The sequence below is a fragment of the Panthera leo genome, chromosome D4 (genome assembly GCF_018350215.1).
Source record: "Panthera leo isolate Ple1 chromosome D4, P.leo_Ple1_pat1.1, whole genome shotgun sequence".
Taxonomy (NCBI): Eukaryota; Metazoa; Chordata; class Mammalia; order Carnivora; family Felidae; genus Panthera; species Panthera leo.
In genome coordinates this window covers 81,723,069-81,737,274 of record NC_056691.1, presented here as the reverse complement: position 1 = coordinate 81,737,274, position 14,206 = coordinate 81,723,069, and the positions used below count along the sequence as shown (strand labels likewise).

General features: G+C 42.4%; 1 protein-coding gene across 1 annotated transcript; it reads right to left on the bottom strand.

Moving 5' to 3' along the window:
• Positions 1-8,598: 8,598 nt before the first annotated feature.
• On the bottom strand, positions 8,599-12,378 carry LOC122204605 (olfactory receptor 1G1-like). The gene is given in 4 exon segments (XM_042912121.1): positions 8,599-9,008; positions 9,011-9,222; positions 9,224-9,534; positions 12,178-12,378. Coding segments are annotated over 4 exon segments (1,134 nt in total).
• Between the last annotated feature and the right edge of the window lie 1,828 nt (positions 12,379-14,206).

The following is a 14,206-nucleotide window of genomic DNA, read 5'->3' as shown; positions in this document are numbered from 1 at the left end:
ACGGTGACTTGGCTAATGCAATAACAGCATGTCCTGTGTGTTCTAAACAACGCCAAGGCAACTGCCAGAGGAGTCTGGGGCCATCCGCCAGAGTTCTCACGTGGTGAGGATTGGTGAGTAGATACATCGGCCCCCTCCATCCCAGTGAGGGTTCTAAATATGCCTTGGTTTGTGTGGACACTCTCTGGTCTACCCCCACCTTTCCACTATCACTGTATAAGCCAGGCTGTCACACTCAGGGACAGCGTGACCCTTTCTAGGCAACATGTATGGTGTGTGCAGCCAGGTCAGATTCTTAAAGCTGCAGCCACATTAACGTCTAAGGATCAGGCCACAAGTGTAATCCTTATACAAGGGAAAAACCTTCCCATACACATTGCTACTACAGATCTGCTTTTTGGCTTTAGATTTCTGCTACTCCTGTGGTGTCTAATACCTTGATAGAAATACCTGTCTACAGTGAGCTCACTTATATGCCCGGCAAAAGCATTAATCCAGCTGTTGGGTATGTGGGTGGCTGCCCCTCTCTGGCTCGTCAGGATTGCCATGGTGGGTACCACCATTCCAGCAGGTGGGTTTGGAAGGTGCTGAAGCAGCACATTAGGGAAGAACAAGCTAGAACTAGCACTTTGAATTCTTCTGATGTTATCAATACTGATCCAGAAACCTGGCCCCTGGCACATTCTGTCAATAACACTGGGCATGGATATTCTTTTTCTGTCAGTCAAACTATACAGGCAGCCCATCAAACTGCTGACTGGGAAAGGTCCTAAAAGTACCAAACCTCAGAGCCATGGTGGCTGCACTCAGATTTGGGATGGGTTCATGTAGCCTACTCCAGGTTATGGGTAGTTGAGCACCCAGGCACAGAACAGAGCAACCACCCAAAACAGAACCAACCAAGTTGCCCCAGGGATATGGGATGGATATCACTGGAACATTCTGTCACATGAAAGGAGAGCAGCTGGCTTGGTACTGACTCGTTGCCCTTTCTAGGTATTTATTGGGTAGCCCCAGAATGGGACCCAGTGGTTGTATGGCAAAAATTTTTGGCCATGGCTTCCACCTGGATGGTTGTTGGGTCAATGCATCCTGAGTTTTCTCTGGGCACAGGGGAGACCCAACCCATGGTAACAAAAATTGCCAATTTCCCTTTCCTCAAGGCCAGAGGGACATACATTTTTTTCTAATGGTACCATCATTTGGCCTGGAGGGCATTATAACAGGTATAGAAACCCTTACTGAGTTTACCTAATAGGCCTTAAAGGACAGTTGGTAACACCTGCCTTTCCTTAACGTTGAAATGTCTCTAATAAGAAAAGCTGTCCTCCAAAATGGAACGGACTCGGACATTATTACTGCCTTGCAAGGAGACACCTGTACTATTATCTACACAGTGTGTTGTGTGTTCATACCTGATGAGACTGTTAACGGACCTCTTTCTTTTTTTCTTCTCTCTCTTTTTTTTAATTTGGGTATAGTTGATACACAATGTTACATTAGTTTCAGGAGGACATCATAGTGATACAATGTCTCTATATGGCAATGCTCACCAGGGCAGCCACCATCTGTCTCCATACAACACTGTTAATCGTATCCTTATGTATCATCTTTATTAAATCAGGTGAGGACACAAGTGAATGCTCTGAGTGATCTGACCCCCAGCCTAGGGGACTTACTAAATCAGTGGTTCGGATCATGGAGTTCTTGGTGGAGAAAATCGTTACTTATTTCAGGAATCGTCACCCTTAACCTGTGTTTTCTTTGTATCTGCCTATACTGTTGCTATGGTATCTGCTTCCAACGCGGCCAGATACCCAGCGAACGAACCGCTTTTCCGTGCTAGGGAAGCCCCTCGCAGACTGCTCAGGGCACACTGCAGAAGCGGAGGAAGCGTAAGATTAAGAGCAGCTCGCGGGGCGGGGGCGGGGCGTGGACGAGGTCACGGAGAGGATGTGACCTCAGGTTGACCCTGCCCTCAGCACGCCACTCCGCCCACTGTTCCCACAGTGGGAGCCATTTTCAAGGTCTCAGCCTTCAGAGAGCAAGGTGCTGCTGGGATCCTCTGGACGGCAAGACGACCGAAGCCCTATGGGGCCTCTCTCTGTATAAACTTTTACGCCTCTGGTGGGCAGGTGCGGATATCTACTCGTCTCGTGGCGCCCGAGACAAGACGTGCCTTGTAAGTCCCCTTGCTCGCAAACACTGCCGCCTACCAATCCGGAGTGGCCTGCGTCTTTCCTTGGTTTCTCCTTGTCCTCCACGAAGGCAGGACAGTTAGCAAACTAGCGGGCGCGGATCCCGTCCCACTCCTCCGTGGCAGCCGGGTCTATGTGGGGGTGATATCCCCCCCCCTTTCCTTTTCCCCTTGATCTTTCACAAGACTTCTCCCTAATATATTTTTTCCCATGTCTAATTATTCTCTGCATTTGCGAGACCTGAACTGATATATAGTTCACAGAGTGTTGTCACAGTTGTATACCTTTCAGGTTGCTTCCCTTCTTTGGTGATGAATGATGATAGTGTGAACTTTCACGTATAGGCTTTGGCGTGGGCATGTTTTGTTAGACACCTGGGAATGGGATCACCTCCTCACATGGTAACTCTGTGTTTAATTTTTGCAAAAGCGTCCTACTGTTTTACAAAGTGGCTGCATTATTTTACGATTTGACTACCAATGTAAGAGGGTTCACCCTTCTCTCATTCCTGGCCAAGATTTTGGTTTTGCCCCCTTTTTGGAGTATAGCCATTCTGGTGGAAGTGAAGTGTGGTATCTGGCTGTTTTGACCTGCACTTTTCTAATGACTCACAACGTTGAACATTTTTCATGTGCTGCTTGACCATTTGTGTATGTTATTTGGAGAAATGTCTATTCAAATCTTTTGCCCATTTTAGAATCGGGTTATTTGTCTTAAAAAACATTTTTTTAAGTTTATTTATTTATTTTGAGAGAGACAGAGACAGCATGAGTGGGGCAGGGGCAGCGAGAGAGGGAGAGAGAGAAGCCCAAGCAGGTTCTGTGCTGCCAGCACAAAGCCCGATGTGGGGCTTGAACACACGAAGCTGTGAGATCATGACCTGAGCTGAAACCAAGAGTTGGACGCTTAACTGAGTGAGCCACCCCGGCGCCCCATTGTCTTTTTACTTTTAATGTTTATTTCATTTTTGAGAGACAGAGCATGAGCAGGGGAGGGGCAGAGAGAGAGGGAGACATACAATCTGAAGCAGGCTCCAGGCTCTGAGCTGTCAGTGCAGAGCCCAACGTGGGGCTCAAACTCACAGACTGCAAGACCATGACCTGAGCTGAAGTCAGGTGCTCAACTGACTGAGCTACCCAGGCGCCCTGGGTTATTTTGTCTTTTTATTGTTAATTGTAAGAGTGCTTTATGTATTCTTAATACAAGTATCAGATATATGATTTGCATATATTTTCTCCCTTTCAACGGGTTGTCTGCTTTTTTTTTCATTGAAGTATAGTTGACACACAATGTTACATTAGTTTCAGGTGTGCAACCTAGTGATTCAACAACTCTACAGTCAAGTGTAGCTACCATCTGTCACCATATAACACTGTTACAATACCGTTGACTATGTTCCTTATGCTGTGCCTTTTATTCCTGTGACTCATTCATTCCATAATTAGAAGGCTGAATCTTCCTCTCCCTTTCCCCTATTTTGCCCATCCTCCACACCCTCCCCTCTGATAACCACCAGATTGTTCTTTGTATTTATGAGTCTGTTTCTTTTTTGTTGTTGTTGATTTGTTTTGTTTTTTAGATTCCACATGTAAGGAAAATCACATGGCATTTATCTTTTTCTGTCTGACTTATTTCACTTAGCATAATACCTTCTAGAACCATCCATGTTATCACAGATGGCAAGATCCCATTCTTTTTAAAAGGCTGAGTAATATTCCATTGTATATATATATCACATGTTATTATCCATTCATGTACAGATGGACACATTGATTGCTTCCATGTGCTTGGCTACCACAAATAATGTTATAATAAACATAGGGGTGCATATATATTTTTTTCAAATTAGTGTTTTTGTTTTCTTTGGGAAAATACCTATGAGGGGAATTAGTGGATCATATGGTGTTTCTATTTTAAATTTTTTGAGGAAGCTCCATACCGTTTCCCACGGTTACTGCACAAATTTACATTCCCACCAATAGTGCATGAGGGTTCCCTTTTTTCCATATCCATGCAAACACTTGTTATTTCTTGTCTTTTCAATACTAGCCATTCTTACAGGTATGACGTGATCTCTCATTATGATTTTGATTTACATTTCCCTGATGATGAGTGATGCTGAGCATCTTTTCATGTGTCTGTTGGCCATATAGATGTCTTCTTTGGCAAAATGTCTATTCAGCTCCTTGGCCATTTTTAATCAGATTATTGTTGTTTTTTAATTTGGTGTTGAGTTGTATAAGTTCTTTATATATTTTTGATATTAACTCATTGTTGGATATATCATTTGCAAATATCTTCTCCAATTCAGTAGGTTGTGTTTTTATTTTGGTCATAGTATTCTTCTTAATTTTGATGAATTCCATTTATCTATTTTTTTTCTATTACTGCTCATGCTTTTGGTGTCACATTTAAAAAACCATTGACTAATCCAAGGTCAGAAAGATTTATTCCCTTGTTTTCTTCTAAGGGTTTTGTAGTTTAAGTTCTTACATTAAGGTCAATGACCTATTTTGATTAATATTTGTATTTGAGGTAAGGGCCCAGCTTCATTCTTTTGCATTTGGATATCCAGTTTTCCCAGCACCATTTGTTGAAAATAGTATTCTTTCCCTGTCGAATTGGCCTGGCAGCCTTGCTGAAAATAAACTGACCGTAAACATGAAGGTTTATTTGTGGACTCTCAACTATAGCCCTTTGATGTAGCCTTGTGCCAGGGCCACATCATCTTAATTACTACAGTTTTGTAATAAGGCTTGAAATCAGGAGATGTGAATCTTTCCTAATTTGCATTTCTTTTTCAAGAATATATTAGCCATTCTGTGTCCCTTGAATTTCTATGTAAATTTTAGAATCAGCTTGTCATTTTCTGAAAAAAGCTGATATTTTATAAAGATTGTGTCAAATCTGAATTGTTTATTAATTTTCATAGGGTTTTTTGGTGGATTCCTTAGGAAATCTTTAAATATATAACATCTGTCATCTGCAAATAGACATAGGTTTACTACTTTCTTTATAATCTGGATGACTTCTATTTCCCTTTCTTACTTAATCGCTCTGGCTGGAACCTCTGGTACAATGTTGAATAGAAATGGCAAAAGTGAGGGGCACCGGGGTGGCTTAGTCGGTTAAGCATTTGACTCTTGATTTCGGCTCAGGTCAGGATCTCATGGTCATGAGTACACGCCCAGGTGGCTAGAGCGGGCTGGTGTGAAAGGATACTTTTTGCAGATGTTATGGGACTTTAGCTGTGTGGGCCTGGAGCAGACCAAGGTGCCTCAGAGGGGAAAATAACATTAAGAAAAAAAGGCCCTGAGTGGAAATGCGAATGGTACATATGAATGAAAGATAGTTCAGACATAGTCAGCATCTTATTTTTAAATAATTGTATGACACAAAAGGAACAGGAAACTCCTGGAGAAAGTAAGAGGGATGTGAGGGAGAGAACCACTTCGGTATTTGATATCATTCTAGAAGTCATATATTATTTCATTAAAAAAGAAAAAAACATGCTGCATACCAAAAACCACTGAATTGTATAGTGTAAGAGGATGAACGTTATGGTCTATGAATTATATCTCAATAAAACTGTCATTAAAAAAACATATTATATTGGAATGAAAAACAACTCGCTGTTCACATGAGCACTGCATAGAGAAGGATTTTCTAACAATTCCAGCAGAAGCATCACAAGGAGGAATTATTTTATTGGTTTCATATATGTAAACTGAAAACTTAATGATGTCAAAAAATCAAAAAGAAAACTGAAGGTTGAAAAAGTGATTGGGGAGGGACACCTGGGTGGCTCAGTCAGTTGAGCATCCGACTTCAGCTCAGGTCATGATCTCATGGTTTGTGAGTTCGAGCCCCACATCAGGCTCTGCACTCTCAGGATAAGCCTGCTTGGTATCCTCTGTCTCTCTCTTTCTCTCTGCCCCTCACACGTGTGCACTCTCTCTTTCTCAAAAACAAACAAACAAACAAACAAACAAACAAACATTTAAAGAAAGAAAAGGTGATTGTTGAAAGTTTGCGCTACCAGAAAGAATAGAGCTTAAATCTTTAATATAAAAAGGACTTAATAAAAGTCTTTAGTCAAGTGATGTGAAGAAATAATTAGCAGAAGAATAAATAAAATTTATTTACAGACTTAAGAGAACAATAAGTTAATAAGCAAAAAAAAATCGAACACAAAAAGGACGTACTATTTTTCACTTACTACATTTGTAATGATTGAGTAAAAACTGAGAACACATACTACCTGTAAGATGTGGAGAGAGAGGCACTCTCAGAGAACACCATTTGGAATGTAAATCAGTAAGAGTTTTGTAAATTATTTTGGCTGCATGCATCATGAGCCTGAAGAATATTCCATCCAGCAACTCCACTTCTTAAAATTTATTGTAAATATATCTATATATACATATATATATATAGTAAACGTATATATATTTACAATGATCTTCACTGCATTATTATTTGTAATAGTGAGAATAACAGAAAAACATAATCATCCAAAATTAAAGATTATATATTAACGTGGCATCTGCTTCTGCTATAATATTAATTATGAAAAAAAAGGAGGGGAAATTTCATTGTCTACTCCAGTGTCTTCATAAATGCCTTGGGCTCCGGGGTTTTTAATGCACCTAAAAAAATACGCTTATTCTTTGGAGATGTTTTCTGACGGTTCCTGATCCAGATGTGGCCACATCACTGTGCAAACCTCGCTAGTTGATGAGTAAGTTTGCATCTGAAGCTGTGCGGGGAGAGCTTTTTTGGTCTTTTGTTTTCACATCAGATTTATAGTAATTTCAATAAAAACGTTTTCAGGCCTTTGAAACTTCGAAAAATTACAAAAATTCTTATGAAGATTTAATAATAATAGTGTGGAAAAATGCTTACATTATAAGACCACGTGAAAAGTCGGCATCCTAACAGTATAAAATACATGTACAGAGAAAAGGACCATAAGAATTTGTGTAAAACATTCACAGTGGTTTCTTTTAAGAAGGAATTTAAAAAGATTTCTTCATAATTTAGACATTTCCTGTAATGACACAAGTGATTTTTCAGTTGGGGAAAAAATAAACCAGAGTTTAAAAAGTAAAGAGGAGCACCTGGGTGGTTCAGTTGGTTGAGTGTCTGACTTTTGATTTCGACTCAGGTTGTGAGATTGAGCCCTGCGTTGGGTTCTGTGCTGGATGTGGAGCCTACTTGGGATTCTCCCTCTCCCTCTCCCTCTCCCTCTCCCTCTCCCTCTCCCTCTCCCTCCCCCTCCCCCTCCCCCTCCCCCTCCCCCTCCCCCCTCCCCCTCCCCCTCCCCCTCCCCCGACCCCCACCCCCACCCCCCCATGTGCATGTGTGCTCTTTCTCTCAAAAACAAACAACAAAAAAAGTAAAGAATAAAGACTGGTCACAACTAACAAATAAAAAAACCCAAATCACCTGCCAGAGACACAGATCGAATCCCAGATGTTTGATACTGGACAAATCTCTTAATCTTTCTGTGCCTTCGTTCCTTTTCCAGAATATTTTTGTCCTCCAGGCCACACAGATTCTGCCTCATATTCTTCACAGTAAGGCCAATCCCTATGAATGGGTTTCTTCCAAGGCAGGGTCACAACTAGTCCCTGGAGCCCAGTGACTTGACTGAGGTCCCGACCTGCCTTGTCTTGCCAGGATTTTGTTCTTTTTATTTTTTGTATCAGAAATTTATCTTAAAAATATTGAGATACAATTGGCACGAAGCCTCGTGTAAGTTTGAAGTGTACAGGGTGTTGGTTTGATACATTTATTTTTTATTTATTAATTAAAAAAATTTTTAAACATTTACATCCAAATTAGTTAGCATATAGTGCAGGTTTGATACGTTTATATACCACAGTATGATTACTACATTAGCATTCGCTAACACCTTTATCATGTCACCTAATTATCACTTCTTGTTGTGTGTTAAGAACTATTAAGATCTAACACCTTGGCAACTATGAAGTATATAATACAGTATTGTTGACTATAATCGCTGTGTTGTGCATTAGATCTCTCCTCTTGTTGTTGGGGAAGGATTTATAAGCCTACACTGCACTCCTATTGAGATTTCTCCTAGAAGCCAAGTGTTGCCTGGCACTTTGCATGTTTCCAACTTAGACCGAATCTGCTTAGATGCATGTACCCGTTTATCAAGTCACGTCAGAGGGACTGTGGTCACTCCCTGTCCCCAGGCTGCAGTTCTGTCCTTGGCCAGATAGTCCTATTCCAGTCCTGCAAAGTTGGTCTTCACTTTCTTGCATCTGCTTGTAAGGCCAACTCAGGAAAGTGAGTCTTTCAGATTTACAATGGACAAGTCCTGGGAAGGAGGCATGTTGAAGTCTGGGCTTCTGCTATGGGGAAGGACTCTTTATGATGTAGAACATCTTCCCCAGCCAAGGAGTCTCCACAAAGCCCCCTTCATGTCCCTGTTCCTCAGGCTGTAGATAAAGGGGTTCAGCAAGGGGATGACCATCGTATATACTACAGATGCCACCATTCCTATTTCTGCTGAATAGGTGGATGAGGGCTGGAAATACACCAGAAAGAGTGTCCCGTAGAAGAGAGTAACCACTGACAGGCGAGAGCCACAGGTCGAGAAGACCTTGTGCTTCCCCCCAGCAGAGGGGACCCTGAGGATGGTGTGGATGATGTGGGCATAAGAGAGCAGGACACAGGTGAGAGGGACCACACCTGAGAGGGCTGCTTCAGCAAACATCATGACCTGAAAGATCTGGGTGTCTGAACAGGCAAGTTTGAGGAGAGGGAGAAGATCACAGAAAAGTGTGGGATGGCATGAGAGGCACAGAAGGAGAACTGAGACATGAGGAGGGTGAGCGAGGAGGCCAGGAGGTGGGAGCAGAGCCAGGATGCGGCGACCAGCAGCAGGCAGCGCTGGGGACACATGATCGTGGTGTAGTGGAGAGGAAGGCAGATGGCCACGTAGCGGTCATATGCCATCACGGCCAGCAGGAAGTCATCCAGCAGGGTCAGCCATGAAGAAGTACATCTGCACGAGGCACCCAGTGTGGGAGATGGCGTGGCGCTGTGTCAGGATGTTCGCCAGCACCTTGGGGACAATGGTGCAGGTGAAGCAGGTCTCGACGAAGGACAGGTTGGCCAGGAAGAAGTACATGGGGGTGTGGAGGTGCTGGTCAGAGCCAATGGCCATGATGATGAGCAGGTTCCCCAACACGGTGACCAGGTACATGCCCAGGAAGAGTCCGAACAGGAGAGGCTGCTGCTCAGGGTGTGCAGAGAAGCCCAGGAGCAGGAAGTCAGAGACGCTGGTTTGGTTTCTGATTTCCTTCAAGGAGAGAAATTGGAGGAGAATCTTGCTTAAAAAGATAGGCTGTGAATACTACGGAGTCTAGAGCTTTGGTCTTTCTCTATTCCTTGAAGAGGTTACTGAGATTCACTAGCAGCTATGATGGCAGGGTGGGCAAATAAGGAAAATATGAGGACTGTGGACTATGGAATCAGGCATTGTGGGGGGTGTAACTTGGTTTCTAGATTCTTGCCCTACATGTGACTGAATGAGGCTGAACTGGTTTTCTTCTGGATTGACTCCCTCCAGGATTAATTCCTATTTTAACTTTAGAACACTTGTTCAATCTTAATGCTCTACTGTGGAGTCCTTTGGGGTCATGCATATCCTAAGATAGTGGGCAATACGAGATACCCTGTCTGTGTGTGAGTGTGTGAGTGTTTACTGAGAGAAACGGAAGAAAAAGTCTTTAGATGTGCCAGGTGTGCTGTATGTCTTTGTGTTTGAAGACTGTTCCAGTGAATTAACGTAGATATGAAAACTGTTAACTGAACTTTGTGCATGAAGGGAGTGCTGTTTTCATTATCATCATCAACTTCACTAGCAGCCAGCAGCATGTTTTAAGATCACAGTCTTTGGAGGGACACCTGGGTGACTCACTCGGTTGAGCGCCTGACTTCGGCTCAGGTCATGGTCTCACGTTTCGTGAGTTCAAGCCCCACATTGGGCTGTCCGCATGGAGCCTGGCTGGGATCCTCTGTCCCCTTCTCTCTCTGCCCCTCCCCCACTCATTCTCATTCTGTCTCTCTCTTTCTCACTCTCTCAAAAATAAATAAACATTAAGAAAATTAAGAAAAAAGATCACAGTCTCTGGAGTCTAGAGACAGGCTGGGAATCCTTTCTCTGCTGTTCTCTGAGTGTGCTCTTGGGCAAGTTACTTAAGCTCCTCGAGTCTCTGTTTCCTCGTTTGTACAACGTGTACTCGCTTCATAGAATCACTGAAGCTACTGAGATAACATCAAGGAAGGGCTCGCCTCCATTAAGGGGTGATCGTCGCTTCATTGTTGACAGGAGTTGAAGAAATGTGAGCCCGGGTCCCACAATGCAATGGTTTCCATCAGACAAGCTGCTTAATTATAACTTTGCTTCTCTCATGCCTTTTTTCACTTTGGTAAATGCCCCCTTGGAGTTTGCTTTCTTGGTGTTTAGATGCAGAGAATGATGCTGCCTGATAGGTTTGTTGAGGGGATAAATACTGGGTCAATGAAGGTTGTCTTCACAAACCAGATTTCATGAACTTTATGAAATCTTGAAGATTCTTTGATTCATGATGTCATGATGTGCACTGGAAAAGAGGAATACCAATGTCTCTGATGGTGTGAAAGAATGCATGTGCTGAAAGGTCAGGGGCAGCATGTGGCAGTGTCATACTCGTGGAGTGTGTTCCTTAATACATCTTTTCTGAGGTCTGATGAAATCTCCCCACTCTTTATGTGTGATTTTGAGAAAGTCACTTTGCCTTTTTGCTCCTCAGTTTTCACATCTGTTTAAATGAGTAAGTGTAGAGTTTACTGTGGGGAGTAGTGAGGGTAAAATTAGGCAATGGTTGTGAAATATTTAGACCAAGGCTGATGCATACTAAGTGCTCAGTAAATATTAGCCATTATTGTTATTGTTGTTAGTACATGAGGGTTCTCCCATGTCACTGCTCCTGGCTCCTGCCCGAGAGGAGGTGGGCTTGAGAATTGTGAGGTGTCAGGGGAGAGTCACCATGATTATCACCATCACTGCCCTTGGGTGGTTATATCTTTGCTCAGAATGGTCACTGACAAAGCCTCTGCTTTGGCATTGGGAAGCCCCATGTAAACTTGGTCAAATAACTTTTTTTTTTTTTTTTTTTTGAGAGAGAGAGAGAGAGAGTGGGGGAGAGGGGCAGAGGGAGAGATTCTTAAGCAGGCTGCATGCTCAGTGCAGAGTCTGACATGGGGCTTGATCCCATGACCCTGGGATCATGACCTGAGCTGAAATCAAGAGTCAGGCACTCAACCTACTGAACCACCCATGCCCCAACTTGGGCAAATAACTTAACCAGGAACAGCCCAGGTATCGTCAACAATACAATGGGAACAAATAACTATATTTTATATAGTTATTCACTGACTCTAATTAAAGAAAAAAGAGAGGATGTGAACAGGTTTGGTGCATTGTGAATGGTGGCGGTGGACGAGAGTGTGCGTAGTCCTATGATAGTAGCCCAGAGCAATTCTGGGAACCACACCTGCCCGAGAGCTGTGATGGTGGAGTCCACGGAGAAAACGAAAATGATGCGCCCTTTATTAATCAAGTGCTCTTCTGTTTGCAGAGTTCTGATGTCCACAGGTTTTGTTGCTGCACTGGTGCTATGTTCTGGTCACTGTGGACTTGAGGAAGGGTAGCCTGAGACTCTGTCTCCATAATGACCTCAGGCTGGATCAGCAAGGACCTGGTGAACACTGGACTTAGGTTCCCCTTATGGAGATTAGGAGAACTGGGAAGTGATGGGCAGATGTAGGAAAGAAAAGGGGAAAAAGAAAAAGGAAGAAGCTCTAATGGGCTGTGTGTGTCTGCACATGCGTGCCTGTGTGCATCCAGGCCTTTGGCAGACTGTGGTCTTCCTCCCCATCTCTGTGCCTTGGTGCTTACCTGGAGATGCTGGCCAACCTCAGTCCCTGACACTGTCACCATGGATGTTGGATTCCCTGCTCCTTTGTCTCCCCAGGAAGACATGACTGGAGCCACGGAGCCCTTCCCTCTCTGCTGGAGCAGCACAGACTGAATACCCAGGAGGAACTGTTGACTATTCACAGGCGGTGTCTCCTGAGACCCAATCACAGGCTTCCTCATTAGAGACAAGATGAGGCAATTCTAGACTGTGGCCCCTTGAGTCCCAGCAATGTCTGTAATGCCCCCTTTCAAAGAGACTGGGGCTGGGATCCATGGAGGCACTTCTGGAATTTTTCCCTTGGATGAGGTGCAGGTCAGGTTTGTCATCGTCAGCCTTTCCCCATCGTGGAGTACACACTTTCTAATAAGAGCCTAGTCCTCATGGATGAAACGTAGGTTGCAGAAAATAAGAGGGAAAAAATATATTGGAGGTCACCATTGTTGCCTTCAAATGTCATGTTGTAGAGGGGACATTCTTATTCTCTAGGACCCCAGTAGTCGATACATAATCAACATATAGGATCTACAGAAGGCCAAGGTGCTGGGGATCTTTGGATATTTCTTTGTTGTAAATCTGTTTTACATACAAAAGTGTTACACAGAAAACATACATGTGGTATTAAAGAATGATAATAAGATAATACTCGTGCTTTTTCCTTTCACATTTAATATTATAACAGTATATTAGAATATAATATTTCTATCACTTAAAATCCCCCTTTGTGCCCCTCTGATCACATTTCCTTTTCTCCTCTATTAGAGGAAACCATTGTTGTGAGTATTCCTGTAGTCTTCTCTATAATTTTACCATCTATGCATATCACTCTAAAATATATATGGTCTGATTAGGCATGTTTTTGTGCTTTATGTGATTGGAATTATATTTTTTGTGTTCTTTTGTAACTTGCTTATTTTCGTCAATAGTTTTACATTTTTTAAAGGTTTTATTTTCTTTCCTTTTTTAAAGTTTAATTATTTATTGTTTTTTTTAATTAAAAAAAATTATATTCAAGTTAGTTAGCATATATGCAATAATGATTTCAGGAGTAGAATCCAGTGATTCATCCCCTACATATAACACCCGGTGGTTGTCCCAACAAATGTCCTCCTTCATGCCCCTTGCCCATTTAGCCCATCCTCCACCCACATCCCCTCCTGTAACCCTGTTTCCTCTTTATGTTTAAGTCTCTTACATTTTGTCCTCCTTCCTGTTTTTATATCATTTTTGCTTCCCATTTTGTATCTTAAATTCCACATATGAATGGAGTCGTATGATAGTTGTCTTTCTCTGACTAATTTTGCTTAGCATAATATAGTCTACTTCCAACTATATTGTTGCAAATGGTAAGATTTCATTATTTTTTATTGCTGAGTAATAATCCATTGTACATATAAACCACATTGCCTTTATCCATTCATCTATCAATGGGCATTTGGGCTCTTTCCATATTTTGGCTATTGTTGATAGTGCTGCTATAAACACTGGGGTGCACGTGCCCCTTTGAAACAGCACACCTGTATCCTTTGGATAAATACCTAGTAGTGCAATTGCCGGGTCATAGGGTAGTTCCACTTTAAATTTTTTGAGGAACTTCCATACTGTTTTCCAGAGTGGCTGCACCAGTTTGCATTTCCACCAACAGTGCAAAAGTGTTCTTTCTCTGTATCCTCAATAACCTCTGCCCTTGCCTGAGTTGTTAATTTTAGCCATTCTGACAGGGGTGAGGTGATATCTCATTGTGGTTTTGATTTGTATTTCCCTGATGATGAATGATGTTGAGCATTTTTTCATGTATTTCTTAGCCATCTGGATGTCTTCTTTGGAAAAGTGTCTATTCATGTATTCTGCCCATTTCTTCACTGGATTATTTGTTTTTTGGGTGTTGAGTTTGATAGGCTCTTTACAGATTTTGGATACTAACTCATTATCTGATATGTCATTTGCAAATATCTTCTCCCATTCTGTAGGTTGCCTTATTATGGCTGATTGTTTCCTTTGCCATGCAGA